Source organism: Macrobrachium nipponense, chromosome 8, assembly GCF_015104395.2.
Source record: "Macrobrachium nipponense isolate FS-2020 chromosome 8, ASM1510439v2, whole genome shotgun sequence".
In the NCBI taxonomy this organism is placed as follows: domain Eukaryota; kingdom Metazoa; phylum Arthropoda; class Malacostraca; order Decapoda; family Palaemonidae; genus Macrobrachium; species Macrobrachium nipponense.
The window spans coordinates 113,740,876-113,756,759 of record NC_087203.1 but is presented as its reverse complement, the minus strand read 5'-3'; the positions used below and the strand labels follow the sequence as shown (position 1 = coordinate 113,756,759).

The window sequence follows — 15,884 nt, the reverse complement described above, 5'->3', positions numbered from 1 at the left end:
GTCAGTCGTCAGACTTGGCTCACGCTACATTCTAACTATATAAATTATGAAGACTCAGCTTTGGAAGGTACGGTTTCCAAAAGTATACTCTTTGTGTCGAAAGATGTCTTGGATGGAAGTGGATGATGAGTCAATCTGTGAGAGGAGCGATGTGAGCGAGGCTGAGTGAGTGAGTGAGTGAGTAAGATCGGTGAGTCATAATGGGAAGGGGTGGTGGTGGGGGGGGGAGGGGAGGGGGGTTAGATGACCATGAAGAGTTATAAATACGGATACTTCAAGCATGACTGGATTACTCATCAAATCCTTGTACAAAATGAGTGAGTTAAGATAGTTTATCAGTAAAACTGTCCCTATAGCGAATAACCTTGTACCATAAAACGGTCGATTCAGCGGCGTCGAGGACTCGTGAAATATATATATATATCACAACAATGCCTTCCATAGGTGAGTCTCTTTTTTTATCTTTATTTACCCGTCCGTCACAAGCATCACACAGTCGGCAGAATAGCATTATATGGGCAACAGTGGTATGTATAGAGCGCGCGAAGCAGAGACGCAACACTTAAGAAAAAAAAAAAAAAAAAAAAGACAACAATCGTTTTGACGTACCCAAAAGAACAAAAGAAGAACGGAAAAAATTATGAAATATCATTGAGCACAATATGTGGATACTTTGTGATATGGACTGGTTTCAGGATTTGCCCATACAGCTGACTATTCCTTCCGCAAAATGACCACCTCGTTAAGTAAGAGAGACCCCTTCTATAAACTGGCCCCTCACGATAGGCGGGAAGGATGCTACTATATGCACCTATCTTTATACAGGTATATATTATTATATATAAAAAAGAAATAAAAATTGGGTGGGTTGGGGGGAGAAAATACAGTAATGCCACCATTGATAGTGTACAGCAGATCATCAGACCACAAGAACGACTGTACAGTACAGTACAGTGTACACACACACACACCCTTGTAGATTCTTAGCCACCTGCCTACGGAGACCATTCTATAGAAGGTGTCAGTCTATGCAATGAGTGAATCACCTCGGAGGGGGACCATCTCTGCGGATCACACTTTTTTTTTTTATTTTTGTTTCTTATTACCATTACTTAAAACCTCTGTGTGGTATACTAGTAGTATAGTAGTACTTAGTAGTCAATAACACCTAATCAAGTTTCACCTCCACTACAATCTAGCATATATCATCTTATATACTGGGTTGTTACTAGCGGGAAACATCAATTTTGTATCGAAACTTCTTCCTCTTACTTATATTTTATACAAACCAGAGAGTAGGAGACACATGAGTTTATCTTTTAACAGCTAGAGACTCTCCTACGTGAATTTTTCTGCTTCTTTTTAATTTTTTTTTGTTTTTTTTTATATATTGGTACTGGCTAGCGAGGGGACTGACGCCTGACATGGTAGGGAGGGAGATACAAACAGAATAATGATGATAATCATAATAATTACTGGCTGTTATTAAACTCCTCTGGGTCATGGAATGATTTGTATATATATATAGTCTTTCCTGCTGACTGCACAATATTGTCGTTGGATGAAGGAGGAGGTTATCATCTTCCGTGTAAAATGATTTTATATTATCATAAAGTGATATAAAGTGATGAACAGAAACGAACACAGGTCACTGCAAAATAAGGCTCTTATGATTTACAAAAAGTTGAAAACAGAAGACAGATCGAGAGAGAGTATATATATATATATATATATATACCACGTCACTGCTTGACCCGGCTCCCGGAGCCCCTTTCGTTACTGGCACTCGACGTCGTAGGCTATTAAATCCCGGCATGAACACCAAACTCAACACAGATGAATGCACTTTTATTATTATTATTATATTATTTCCCTTTTTTTTCAATTTTCATTCGTATAATTTTTAAACTTTTGCTTCCTGGCGCCTTAGGAGAGAGAGAGACGTCACCTCATAGCTTACATATTGTAGTCACTGGTATATCCAAAAAAAAAAACTTTTTAAGTCACTGGTATATCCAAAAAAAACTATTTTTTCTTTTTTTTCTTTTTTTGCCAATCATTGGAGATACACTGTACAAATGGAGCACATTACGCGTAAACTATGTAAAATAGCACTTAATTATCCAGTATATAAAAAGGGTCACACACTCTTCACTGGCACTTTTGCATACCCTTAGGTCAATATTTGGCAACCGAGCCACAGCACATAGGTCACTGTGTGGGGGATGTGGGGGTGGGGGTCTCTGATGAGAGGGGGTTTCCGTTCTCCACTTTGCTCTTGTTCTCCTTCTTCCACTTCATACGGCGGTTCTGGAACCAGATTTTGATCTGACGCTCCGTGAGACACAGGGCGTGGGCGATCTCTATTCTCCGCCGCCTCGTCAGGTATCGGTTGAAGTGGAACTCCTTCTCCAGTTCGAGGGTCTGGTAGCGAGTGTAGGTTTGTCGTCCTCGTTTCCTCTCTGCAAAGACAGAGAGAGAAAACATTGGAGGTTAATATTACTGTTTTGTACGTAAGGCACTTGCGTCGAAAAAAAATAAAAAAAATAATAAAAAATTAAAAGTAATCTGAAGAGAGAAACAAGTGAAGGTCTCTTGCCTCATAAAAACTTAAAGAAAAAAAAAATTTAAACATTTTTTGAAGAGAGAAAAGGTCTCTTGCCTCAAAAAAACTTAAATTGAAAAAAAAAATTTTAACTTTCTGAAGAGAGAAAAAAATTAAACGTTAATATTGCTGAATTAAAGTCTCCTACTCAAAAATTACCTTAAATTTACAAATATTACTGAAAAGATAGAGAAAAGTCGTTAATATTGCTGTATTGAAATTTCCTGCTGGAGAGAAACCCAAATTTTAAGATTTACTTTAAGAATATATTTTAAAAATATATCTGCATTTGCATCTCGTTTTCCTTGGGAGTCAAGCATACCGCTCCTCTTGCATGAAACCTGTAAGGCAAAAAATCGTACATTATCCCAATTAATAACGTGCACTGTGTCCATATCTGCCAAGCTGAAAAAAATACTCAAGTCGACTACGAAGGCTCCTTATCTCCATATCTCGTTGAATGTTGAATATGATAATTATTTACGTTTAATTTCTTAATTCGCTAATTAATTTTTTCCCTTTCTAATAGCTGATCTCTTTTTGCTAATTAATTTTTTCCCTTCTAATAGCTGATCTCTTTTTGCTAATTATTTTTTTCCCTTCTAATAGCTGATTTCTTTTTGCTAATTAATTTCTTTCCCTTCTAATAGCTGATCTTTTTTTTCTAATTACTTTTTTTCCTTTCTAATAGCTGATCTCTTCTTTCTGTATTCCCTACTGTTTTCTGTATCTTCTTTCAAATTGATACCACATTCTTTGGAAGCTTGAATTTCAAGTCAGTGGCCCCTGTAGGCTCGTGCCAAATGCATAGGGTTCATGTTCTTAATAATAATAATAATAATAATAATAATAATAATAATAATAATAATAATAATAAATAGCGGGATAAAACAAATCCATTAGCTGAATGTCACAGTGAGGTAATAGCAGCTACCATACAGTCTATGAGTGCATGACAAGGAATGAAACTATGAGAGATATTCACTGTAGATATTGTTTGTATGGTGTTTTTCACGTTGCATGGAACCAGTGGTTATTCAGCAACGGGACCAACGGCTTTACGTGACTTCCGAACCACGTCAAGAGTGAACTTCTATCACCAGAAATACACATCTCTAACACCTCGATAGAATGTCCGAGAATCGAACTCGCGGCCACCGTCACTACAGATATTACACCCTTCTACTTATAGAAACCGTCTGAGAACGCACCCACTGATTCGCTACACAACACATTACTTTACATTTTGCGCACCCCCCCACCCCCCCCCCCCCCCCCCCCCCCCCCCCCCTCACCCAAACCAAGTGTAGTGCCTCACTGCACCTCAGGCTCGGTGAACTGTAGGCATAACTTAAGGAAGGGTCTTTGCAGCGTCCGTTTGGCCCCTAGCTGCTACCCCTTTCCATTCCTTTTACAGTACCTCCATCCATATTCCTTCTTCCACCTTACATTCCACCCTCTTCTAACCATTGTTTCATAAAGCAACTGCGAAGTTTCTCTCCCGTTACACCTTTGTGTAACCTCTTACTCTCCATTTTCGTTTCATCATAGGTCCCAGCGCTCTGAAGGCCTTCTGCTCAAATTGTATATATATATTCCGTCCTATTTCTATTCTCACATTCTACCGTTTCATTCTTACGCATGAGTTTACTCGTAAAACTCATTGCATGCTCCCTCATGGATCACTGCACGCGCGAAAACATTCCCCCTTTTTGCAACTAATCCGGCACATATCCATTTTAATGTCGTGACAATTAAATGAGCAGTCTTCATAAAAAGACAGAGACAATTCTTAAAACTGCTGTGTAGTAGCTTTTTCTTCTTGAATAGCATACTGTAAGGTACGTAAACGTGATTTAGTGTCAAGATGATGATATTATTATTTATTATTATCATTATATAATCTAATAATAATAATTAATTATTAATTATTACTTTAATTAACAATAATAATAAAATAATAAATTAATAATAATTAATAATAATTAATAAATAATAATAATAAGATAATAATAATAATAATAAAATAATAATAATAATAATAATAATAATAATAATAATAATAATAATAATAATAATGACGACATTCCCATATGAAGAGCACGCATTAGTAAAGGAATGAACTCTGATGTTTTTATAGCTCAGAGAAGTACAATTATACATTATATAAATATTGTAATCTCATATAAAAATTATGACCTGTCCTGTGATTTGACCTTTCACATTTTAAGGACGAGGTCAAATTGGCTAAACTTTCATTCCAGTTTCTCCTTAAAAGTTAATCATGTCGAGGTCACCAAATGAATATTTTAACCCATATTTCATTAAGATGCGTTCACTAGTTTTGTTGTATAAAAAATAACAAGACAGACAAGCAAATCGAACTAGCAACACAACCATTGGCTTAATAAATGTAACCTTAAGTTTTCTCCTCAGCGTAATAGTTTTTTCATTATTCAGTACTGATTCTTCAAAGACCACGTTTAAATCAGTTTTAATTCAAGCACATCGTTTTTCGTTCACTAAAGATTCCAGTGCCTATGTCACCTTAGTACGCGTCTTTTGCTTCAGTAGGTTATACAAGTTTGCTTAGAAGGAAAATACAAGAGTGCCTTGTTAGTGGTAATTCAGTGTAGTTAAAGGTATGGACGCACTGCTGATAATATATTGTATGTGTAATTACGTGGGCGTGGCGGGGTTCTTTAGCCATAGCAGTGTGTTGAATTTTTGTAATACAGTGTGCATGTGAAATGTGATGTGTATTGTGGCAACTATTCTCAGAATCAAGATAGACGGTAAACTAGATAGTTAATACAAATGAAAATGATAATGTAACCTTACGAAACATCATGTATTGTGACTGCGTTGCACATACGTTGGAATTTAAAAATAAAAAAATTACAGGTTCTCCTAAAAAGGTAATACAGAATGCTGTGAAGTTAGTTCAGTATGCCTTTAATAAAGGCGAAGTATGTTAAGGACAAAAACATCTACAAAGTTAAAATTAATATATTGCTATCTAGAATTAATGCGTGTACGAGTAGCGACTGTTTGTAGAGCAGTAATTCAACGAACACTGTACTAGGAACCCGTTACAGGTAGTTCAGGTCTATATAAAGTACCAATCTCAGACAAGGTCACAGGTACAAGGAAGTTTAATTCAGACAAGGTCACAGGTACAAGGAAGTTTAATTATTTCAGTATTCTGTTGGTATCACAACATAAGGCCAGCTTTTACGACCTCGTTGTTAAGGCATGGGAAAAAGAAAGGAGATACCCTGTACAACAGAAGAGAGATTTCTTTCGTAAGTTACTCGAGAAATTAAGGAAAACTCTACGGAAAGAATCATGAGAAATAATGAAATACAATGTCCGCGTTTTAGAAGTTACTGACATTTGGAGAGAAATCAGTGCAAAAGAAAAAAAAAATCGTAATCACACCTCTAGTAATTATGGAAATTTGGCCAAATAAGTTGCCTTTAGGATGTCTGCATTAATTCCTGGATACTGCATATTATCGCAACCAAACTCGTCAACCTGAAACGCACAGCCTTTAATTCAGTGGTTCCCGAGCTGGAGGTGGGGCATGTAGGAGAATGCAGGCGGCCATAATCTGAGGATAAGTATGTTTAAAACCATGGGTTTTATACATACAATGGGTTATGCGTAGAGGTGTGGGCTGTGGTTTATGGCCAAGAACTATCCTGTATGAAGAGTGGGTAACGACCAGAAAAAGTTTGGGAACCACTGATTTAGTTAGAATAGAATGAGCAGTAATTAGAACACAATATAGTAATGAATGGTTGAAATAAATAGAAGAGAAGAATGTATACGTGATAAAAAAGAACTCAAAACAGCCTACAAACTCCTCCGAAGTGCATACAACATAAAACACCCTCTTCATGAAAAAAATCCTCCAAACTGGTGCGGTAAAAACAAAAACAAAACAAAAATCAACCAAAGACCACTGCCAAGCAACACATTTCATCAATCAGAGCGGAAAAAATGACCTTGATATTGAAAAAAAAAGTTATCGTAAAGAACAAAAGTAGGAATAATGAGCTTTAACTAAGTTTGCCTGACTGCATCAGAAGGCGTGAAGCCTCAAGAGACTGCAAGCAAAAGTATGTGGAGAACCAAGATTGGAATTTGTGGTTTTTTAAGTTACCCAAGGTCACTGAAAGACAAGCTGTCTAAAGCATTAAATGTCTATAAAAAATAAGCTGCCACGATTGATGAGAAGAACAAAGACATGGACATGAGACCTCTTCCATTAACATACAGAACATAATGAGTTTGAGTAAATGAATAAGAAAAAATAATAAACAATGCATTAATAAAACAATGAATTAACCGTAACAAAGTTGTTAATCTGCTGAAATAAGAATGGTGAACAGCGACATGGAAAAATGACATATTATGAAAATCAGAGTACCTGAATGACAACAACAAGATTAACTGTAGTTTCTTCATAAATAAATAAACGCATCCAAAACTGGATGAAAGTTATATATGAACTTATCAATGATAAAATGAATCTCGTGAGAGCAACGGAGGAAATAAAACGAAGAAAGATTAAAAGATATTAGAATGACAGAAGTATTTTCAGATGATGATATACGAAGGTATATAACTGAATAATTGTGTGTAAGCTCAGTTTTTTATTTATTTTTTTTTTATTTGTGAAGAACAGCGGAATCAATAATGGTAATTTCGATTTGGTTTTATGTCTAGTGTGGGGATAAATTGGTCTAAAAATTAGGACGACTTTCTCTTCAATGTAAGATGAGTTTAAATAATAAGGGATTTAATCCGGAGACATCACTGTCTACGCAGTTATTGATCCCTATATAAGGATAAGTACTTTCACGGACACCAATAGCTGTTACATTACTTTTAAGAATTTGCATGACTTAACGTGAGGTGTCAACACATTTGGATTTTTTCATTGCACAGTTTGCCTTTCATCTTTGTGCTTCAAGTAACGAATGCCAGCTGCACAAAAGATTATAATAATTCATTTGAGAGTCAAAATACGTAAGCATCCATGAGGATTTAGAATAGCTGTTTAGAGTAATGCTTTTTCCTGTCAGAATCATTTGACCATTTGGTGCAGGGTTGCCTGTCTCCAGAATTCCAGAATCATTTGGCCATAAGTTGCAGGGTTGCCTGTGGCTCTTCAGAATTCCATTACGGAATCCTCACCTTATAGGAGGCCTTTGGGGATACTCAGAACATAATCTCTCATGAGAGAGAGAAGGGGGGGAGGTGGGGTTCCCTAGGCATCACTGGTGCACTAAATCATTTACGAGAATCATTTTATCTTTTGGTAAGGATTTCCTTTAGAGCGCAAGAGACCATCAGCAGGTTTTACCTAAACTTTTGCAGTCTTCCTCGGAGAGGCAGGTCTGTGTACATAAGGTGGGAATGCAATGCGGCAAGCGCACAAGCAAACAGGTTTCACCCTTGTGTCAGAAATGAGAGAATTAACAGGTTAAAACGGTATAAAGAAAAATTATTCTCGTAAGATTTTTAGGGCGAAAGGAGGTCAGGAAGATGGAGCAATGAATGTGTATTCAATGGACGGGGAAGAATAGAAGTGGCCAATTTATTTAGGCATTTGGAAGCGATTGGAACAGATGGCGGTAGGATGCAAGACGAGGTGAGTCATAGAACAGGTGAAGCAAATGAGGTAATGAGAATCATACAACAAAAAATAACAAATAAAAAAAAATGCAGGCGAACAGAAGTTTTTATGGACGCCAGAACTAAAGTGTGCTAATAGTTTATGAAGCAAACTCGCCTTATATGCAAAGTGTATGAAAACTGAATGTGAACGAAAGAGAAATGTTGAAGATATTGAGAAATTTGACATGATCATGGTACATGTGAAGTGAGATGTATTTAATGGAGAAGAACATTTTTTACAGAATGGAAAAAGTGCCAAAGTGTAAAGTGAGAGAGAGAGAGAGACGAGAGAGAGAGAGAGAGGAGAGAGAGAGAAGATAGATAGAGGATAGATAGAGAGAGAGAGTTTCTGCATGGGGGTCCATCCTCAATTCAGCAGTTGGAGGATGAAAGCGTCAGTGATTATTATTATAGAATAATAAAATGAATTCTTGGTTGATTATACATATATTCTTGTTTTATCACCAAACTTGACCTCATATTCGTGGTAAAATATTGTACGAATGCATATATATACATATATATATATATATATATATATATATATATATAATATATATATATATATATATATATATATATATATATATAATATATATATATTTATATATGTACACCAACAAGTGAAGGAAGTTGTATTTATTCCATTATAACAATGTTTCCGTTTCCAAGCCAGCTAGCAGGCCTCATTATATCAAGCTGCGAAGGTAATAGTACCTAATTAGCAAATGTAAAATTAGGTAACAAATATTAAAATATATAACATTTACTTATTTATAACGAAACATAAACAGCTATAAAACGGTATAAATATGGCTTCCTTGACTGGTTGGCGTGCTTCGCCTGTATTCATTATGTTTTTTGGGGGGTTTAGGAACCTTCGCCCTGTTTAATATTTTTGTATGTATTACACATATATATACGTATAATTATAGGAGTGTATGTGTATATATACAGATACATATAATATAAATTAGATCCCTAAGATATATAAACAATAAATGATAAATGCTCAAGGTTCCCGTTCGAATAATGAAAGAAAATTCATCCATTGAGTTCAAATAAAACTGCTGGAGTCAGGAATGCTCTTCGATGGCTACGGTGGATTACAGAACTCAAAAATCATAAGGGATACAATTACAAGGTGGGGGGCGGGGGTAGGGTAGGGGTAGGGAAAGGATCATGACTAATGAGGTGTAATAAATCAGGAGGGGCAGCATTGTTGCAGGGTAGTATATAATCGACCAGGAAGGTGAAATTTATAGAAATCTGGGGATTATTGGTAAAATGGATATATTCTGGAATGAAGAGGGAAAAGTATTGGGGAAGTATTCGTCAAAAATCGGTCTCGGTGACAAAAGCCCGATTTTGGACGGGTGGTGAAAAGGCAGTTGAAAAAAAAAGTGAGAATAATTGATGACCCTTAAAATGAAGTTTGCTTATATTCTGATTATTTGGTGCGGGATCTGGTTGAGAGGAGTAATTTATGCTTGTTGGTCCATTGGGTAATTTAGTTTAGATATGGTAGGGAATGTTCTCTAAGTTGTCAGAAGAATGAACGAAGGTGTTTCTCTGCATGTTTGTGTGTGTATTAATTAAGTGTAGATGTGTGTGTGCATCAATTTCGTGTAGTGACTGATGCAAATGTATGATTTTGGACGATGGTGTATCTTTTGCAATAGTTTTAAATCAAAGTAATTCTTCCATTATCAGGACGGTATAAAGCTAAGTTATACTAATATTTAGTAATTCTGAATCATATAATAACATTAAAGCCCTCGCGTTTGCGACGAGAATATTTTATGTATTTGTTAATTATGTGAACCTGTGGAGATGGCAATCTGTCTGTCCGTCCGCACTTTTTCTGTTAGCCCTCAGATCTCTCAAAAACTACTGAGGCTAGGGGGCTGCAAATTGGTATGTTTGATATGTGGAGGGTGTTTGACCTATATACCAATTTGCAGCCCTCTATCCTCAGTAGTTTTGAGGATCTGAAAGCGGACAGATAAAGGTGCGGACAGACAAAACCGGCAAAATAGTCTTCTTTCAGAAAACTAAAAAAAGGCTTAATGGCTCACAAATGTTTTGTTTTCATAATGATATCTATAGTAATAATGCTGCTGGAATTTTTTTTAGTTTATATGAATGGATGTTTAGCGTCATTTCATGCATCCTTCAAACCAACTGTAGGTATAATTTGACTGTCAGACTTATTTATTCAGTTATATACTGGTAGTTAATATAATTCGTAACATTTGAAGTTTGGGAATCTACGTCCTATATCAATTTATTTATGGCTGTAATCCTCACGTACACGATAATTATACCAGTTCATTTCACTTACTGACACAGTTGTAGAATTAACTATAATTGAGTTTCCTTTCGTTCAGTGAACATTTTTATCTTGACTCTACGAAGATGTTACTGCTTTTATTTTAGCGAATTTGCGTCATTCCAGAGCATAGTTACTTTATTGATGACAGAATTTATGAAAAGAATGAAATGCATAGAGATATTGTGAGGTTATACCCACTTATAAAAGGCCTTTGAAAATAAATTCAGCAAGGAACTCACGTAAGGTAAAGAGACATGACTTATTTTCAGGAGTTAATAGAAAGTTTGACCTAGGAGTTAATAGAAAGTTTGACCTAGGAGTTAATAGAAAGTTTGACCTAGGAGTTAATAGAAAGTCTGACTTAGGAGTTAATAGAAAATTTGACTCGGGAGTTGATAGGAAATTTGACTCAGGAATTAATTGAAAACTTGACTCGAGAATTAATAGAAAATTTGACTCGGGAGTTAATAGAAAATTTGGCTCATGAGTTAATAGAAAATTTGACTCGGGAGTTAATAGAAAATTTGGCTCATGAGTTAATTGAAAATTTTACTCGGGAGTTTATAGACAATTTGACTTAGGTGTTAATAGAAAATTTAACTCGTGAGTTAATAGAAAATTTAACTCGTTGATAGAAAGACGGACTAAACAGGTAAAATCTGTGTCAATTGTCCTACATCATTTCTTGCGATTTTGCCGAAACTAACGATAAACAGTGAATCTAATTTTCTTGCCCATTCCTAAGATTTTAAGATGCTAGTTTTCTTAGTTACAGAAGTTTAAAATACGTTTATTCTGGCTTGCGGAATTTAATACACAGGTCACTGTCAACACGACTGATTGTCAAAGCTGATTTCAGTTACTGGGAAAACTAAATTCGTACATCAATTATACAATTCTTACGATGTACACACACACATATATATTAATTCAACTAATATTTATTTAATTCCCGCTACCTAGGTATTATTAGCTTTCTAAGTCATAATAATATCACCTTGAAATATTGCAATTATAATAATAATAATAATAATAATAATAATAATAATAATAATAATACTTTTTATTTTCAGCTCAAGGCTATTCTAGTCAAAAATATTACTAATACGTACTTCACTGACAGCTTGTTAAGCAAACATACGAGAAAGTCCCCACCCCCCTTTTAAAAAAGGGGAGTCCAGCCCCTGGCTTCATATGTTGGGCTGCTTAATTCAGTTGCTTTTCATGGAACCCATTCAATAACGTCGCTTCCTTCCGGGACGGGTAAGGGGGTTAAGGTTTATTTATATGGTTACTGAAAATGGTTATTCATATGGCTATTTAAAACCACAAAGACTGGCGCCGTTTGATCGAGTGTTGATTTTCGATGCTTTTTTGTTATGTGGAGGTGTTTTAAATATCCTCAGTATTTTTTTTTTTTAAACATCACTTCCATGATGTCAAAAAAGGGTGTGGGGGGTGTGCCTGGGGAGGGGTCAAGGGGGCTGTGCTTTGAGAGAAGAGAGGAGAGAGAAGGAGAGAACTTTGAAGAGAGAGAGAGAGAGAGAGAGAGAGACGAGAGAGAGAGAAGAGAGAAGAGAGAGAGAGAGAGATTTGTAAAAAGGATTTTTTCCAACAAACGGGATTCACTTTGATACATATCGAAAACTAGCATTTTTGAACTGGCATGGAAATCATTTCTGACAAGTATTAATGAGAGAGAGAGAGAGAGAGAGAGAGAGAGAGAGTTATAATCACTAGCAACGCATGATCTTCCATTCCAATTTTACATGTTCAAATAAAATGGGAAAAGTCACGAAGTCCACGCTACGTTTCCATCTTTGCAGCCTGGAGATATAACCTGTCAGATATTGCAAGGCGTAGCTCTGACCCGTCTATGATATTTCTCGGGCGTTATTCACCAAGCAATTCGTTGCAACCCCGAAGCAATCACAGGGAGCAACTTTTCCCCTGACGAGGCATGGCCACAAATATAGCCGTAATTCTTCCTCGGAAGGTTCAACAAATGGCGAATTCGGGAGATTCCTTCTAGGGGTTTCTTTTGCAATATTCATTCTCTCTCTCTCTCTCTCTCTCTCTCTCTCTCTCTCTCTCTCTCTCTCTCTCTCTCTCTCAATATTCACCTCAAAAAGATCCTTTCTTAATCACACGTTTCACTCGACACAGTGACGAAAGTCAAGAAGATGATGAAGAAGAAATAATAATCTTTAACCTAAAAAAAAAAAAAAAAAAAAAAATCTCTCTCTCTGAAGTAATGGTACGTCGTTAACCGGGGAGAGCAATTGGGGGAGGTAAGAATAAACTAATGAAAAATCGAATTTTTCAAGTGCGGTACGAGAGTATATGACCGCAATACATCACCCGAACATTAGTGGAAATACGATGACTCGCCAAGGAGAGCACGTAATATATCGATGAGGCAAGAGAACATAAATAAAAAAATAAAATAGGAAAATAACTTTGGTGTACCAGTAACCAAAGAATAGTCCATGTAGTACTTTCAGTTATGTATTATTATGCTCGAGAATGAGAATGATTTTAGTGGGGGATTAAGGGTCATTTTGGCAACAAATAAACAAATAAATAAATAAATAAATAAATAAATAACTGTGGTGTAACATTAGCCAAAGCCATTTTGGCAAGAAAAGTAAATATAATAGAAAAATTATTTCTTCCTTATACTTGTAGTCATGTACGCTCTCAAAAAAATAATTTTAATGGAGATCATGGGGAGGGGGGGGGGGGGTGGGGGGGGGGGGCATTTTGCCAAGAAACATAAATAAAATAAAATACAAATACCTGTGGATTAGCCCAAGAATATTCCATACACGTTCAGTCATACGCACTCTCGAACAAAAATTATTTTAATGGGAGGTCATGGGGCCATTTTGTTTGAATGTCTGTAGTAAAGAACATTCATTTTATATTTTCAAGTAAGCCACTTTAATATTTTCTATCGAATGGGCTCACAATAAATAAGTAACTGCCTATTTAGCTAAATTATGTGGAATGCGTACATGGAGGTTTTAGTTTCTTAACTTGGAATGCGTTCTACGTATGGCGAAGACAATACATTTCTGTACGGCTCATGTATTAACGTCATCGGTACATTTAATAAATTAAAATCCTCCCAGGAAATGTATTATTAACTGTGGAATGTTTTGCAATACTGGATAAAACATCTGATTCATTCAGCAATGAGATTTGCATAGGTTTTTTTTCTCTCTGTCACAGTCATCCTATTCGACAGGGTGGTTTTATAGTGTGGGGTTCCGGGTTGCATCCTGCCTCCTTAGGATTCCATCACTTTTGATTATTATTATTATTATTATCATTATTATTGTTATTGTTGTTATTGTTACTTCAAAAAGGGTACAAAACCAATTACCGTACCGCTTCGATATTTGCGAAACTGAATAAATTCAATCAAAGTAGCATCGGTAGACCAGAAGATAAACAAAAATCAAGATAATAGCAGCAAGAACAAAAAAGTTGTTAATGTAAGATGTGCTTTAAAGGTAATCCAATAAAAATATATATAAAAATTTCTTTTAAAATTGATGAGCAGTGGCTGTTCAGTAATTCGATGACACAACATGAGACAGAAACACGAAACGCAAAATAACTATGATGAAATACGGTTAGTGAAATACAATGAGCATACATTATTACTGCATGAAACGTACAATGAGAGAGGGAGAGAGAGAACTATAACGAACTACTGTTATTGAAATAAACAGAATATAAATTATTACTACATGAGAGAGAGAGAGAGAGAGAGAGAGAGAACTATAATGAATTGCTGTTATTGAAATAAACATAATACAAATTATTACCACATATGAGAGAGAGAGAGAGAGAGAGAGATGCTATGAAAAAATGCTAGTTAAATGGAATGAACATAAATTATTACTGCATGAAACGTAGAGAGAGAGAGAGAGAGAGAGAGAGAGAGAGAGAGAGAGAGAGAGAGAGAGAGAGAAATCCGGTTAGCGAAATCGAATAAACATTAGTTATTAATGTAGTGACACACACACACAGAGAGAGAGAGAGAGAGAGAGAGAGAGAGAGAGAGAGACGGGACAAGCAGTATGCCTACTGGATTATAATCATATCAGAGCCGTGACCTCTAATCTCGGGGTTTATCGTGCGCCGTAAAAGTTAATGCATTTTGCTGAAAACAAAACCGTACATGCAGCTAAAGAGAGAGAAAGAGAGAGAGAGAGAGAAAAAAAAAAAAAGTCGACGTAGACAAAAGGTTTCCAAGTAGGGTCAAGAGGAGAGAGAGACATCCCCGCATTTAAAGGCTCAGGTCATGATAGTTCGTCTTTAGGTAAACACTGTATATACTTCTACATTTATACCGTGGTGATACGAACGGGGAGAAAACATTGAATGGTTCTGTATACGAGTGTATGTATGTGTATGTATATATTATTATATTATATATTATATCTATATATCTTAGAATATATATACTAATAATACATATATATATATATATATATATGATATATATAATTATATATATATATATATATATATATATATCTTACATATTCATAATACACCACATAAGTTACACAATAAATAACAAAATGTATCTTACAGCAATGTCTTTGCGTTCACGTATATATGTATAGACGTGTAAGAGTTATATATAAGCGTACATGTGACGGTATTTACCTCAAGATGCCAAAAGGAAAAACTTGATTTAAAAGGAATTATTTGCAAAAGAAAAAAATAAATAAATAAAATAAAAACAAATATTATAAGTAAAGCAAGGGTAAGTAAGGAAGGACTGACGTTTTAACTCTTGCAAGACCATCGACTTAAGAAACCGTATCTCCGTCTTATATCTCTTAAAATAAATAATATGATCAAGAGAAGTATATATGTATGTGTTTGAGTCTTATGTGTTTTTTTTTTCTTAAATTTTTTTTTTCTTCTCTTCCCTTGGTTGGGCTCCCCACACTTTTTCAAATAGATGAAGTCCATTAGTTGATGCCGGGTGGACCATTTGTACCGGTCCACGATCGCCGATTTTAGGAGTGGTACAATTCGTCATCTTCGCGTATGATTGGCACCACAAAGAAATCCATTACTGAGGGGCTTTTATTAACATGAAAATGTTCACAAGATCTTTTTCCCCGCTAGGCGTACCCGCATGCCAGACGCTCACACGGAGAGGGGGACCAGAGAGGGAGAGGGGGAGGGAGGTAAGAGTAGGAGGGGGCAGTGAGGGAGGGGTAAGTG

General features: G+C 35.7%; 1 protein-coding gene across 7 annotated transcripts in view; it reads right to left on the bottom strand.

Annotated features, from left to right (window-relative positions):
• Nucleotides 1-213: 213 nt before the first annotated feature.
• LOC135222961 (homeotic protein ultrabithorax-like) overlaps nucleotides 214-15,884 on the bottom strand; it is a 1,489,261-nt gene continuing 1,473,590 nt past the window's right edge. For all 7 annotated transcript variants that reach the window (XM_064261431.1, XM_064261430.1, XM_064261438.1 and 4 more), the window contains one exon: nucleotides 214-2,462. In XM_064261431.1, the coding sequence (XP_064117501.1) occupies nucleotides 2,212-2,462 (251 nt within the window). In that variant the 3' untranslated portion in view covers nucleotides 214-2,211. The remainder of the gene's footprint in view (nucleotides 2,463-15,884) is intronic.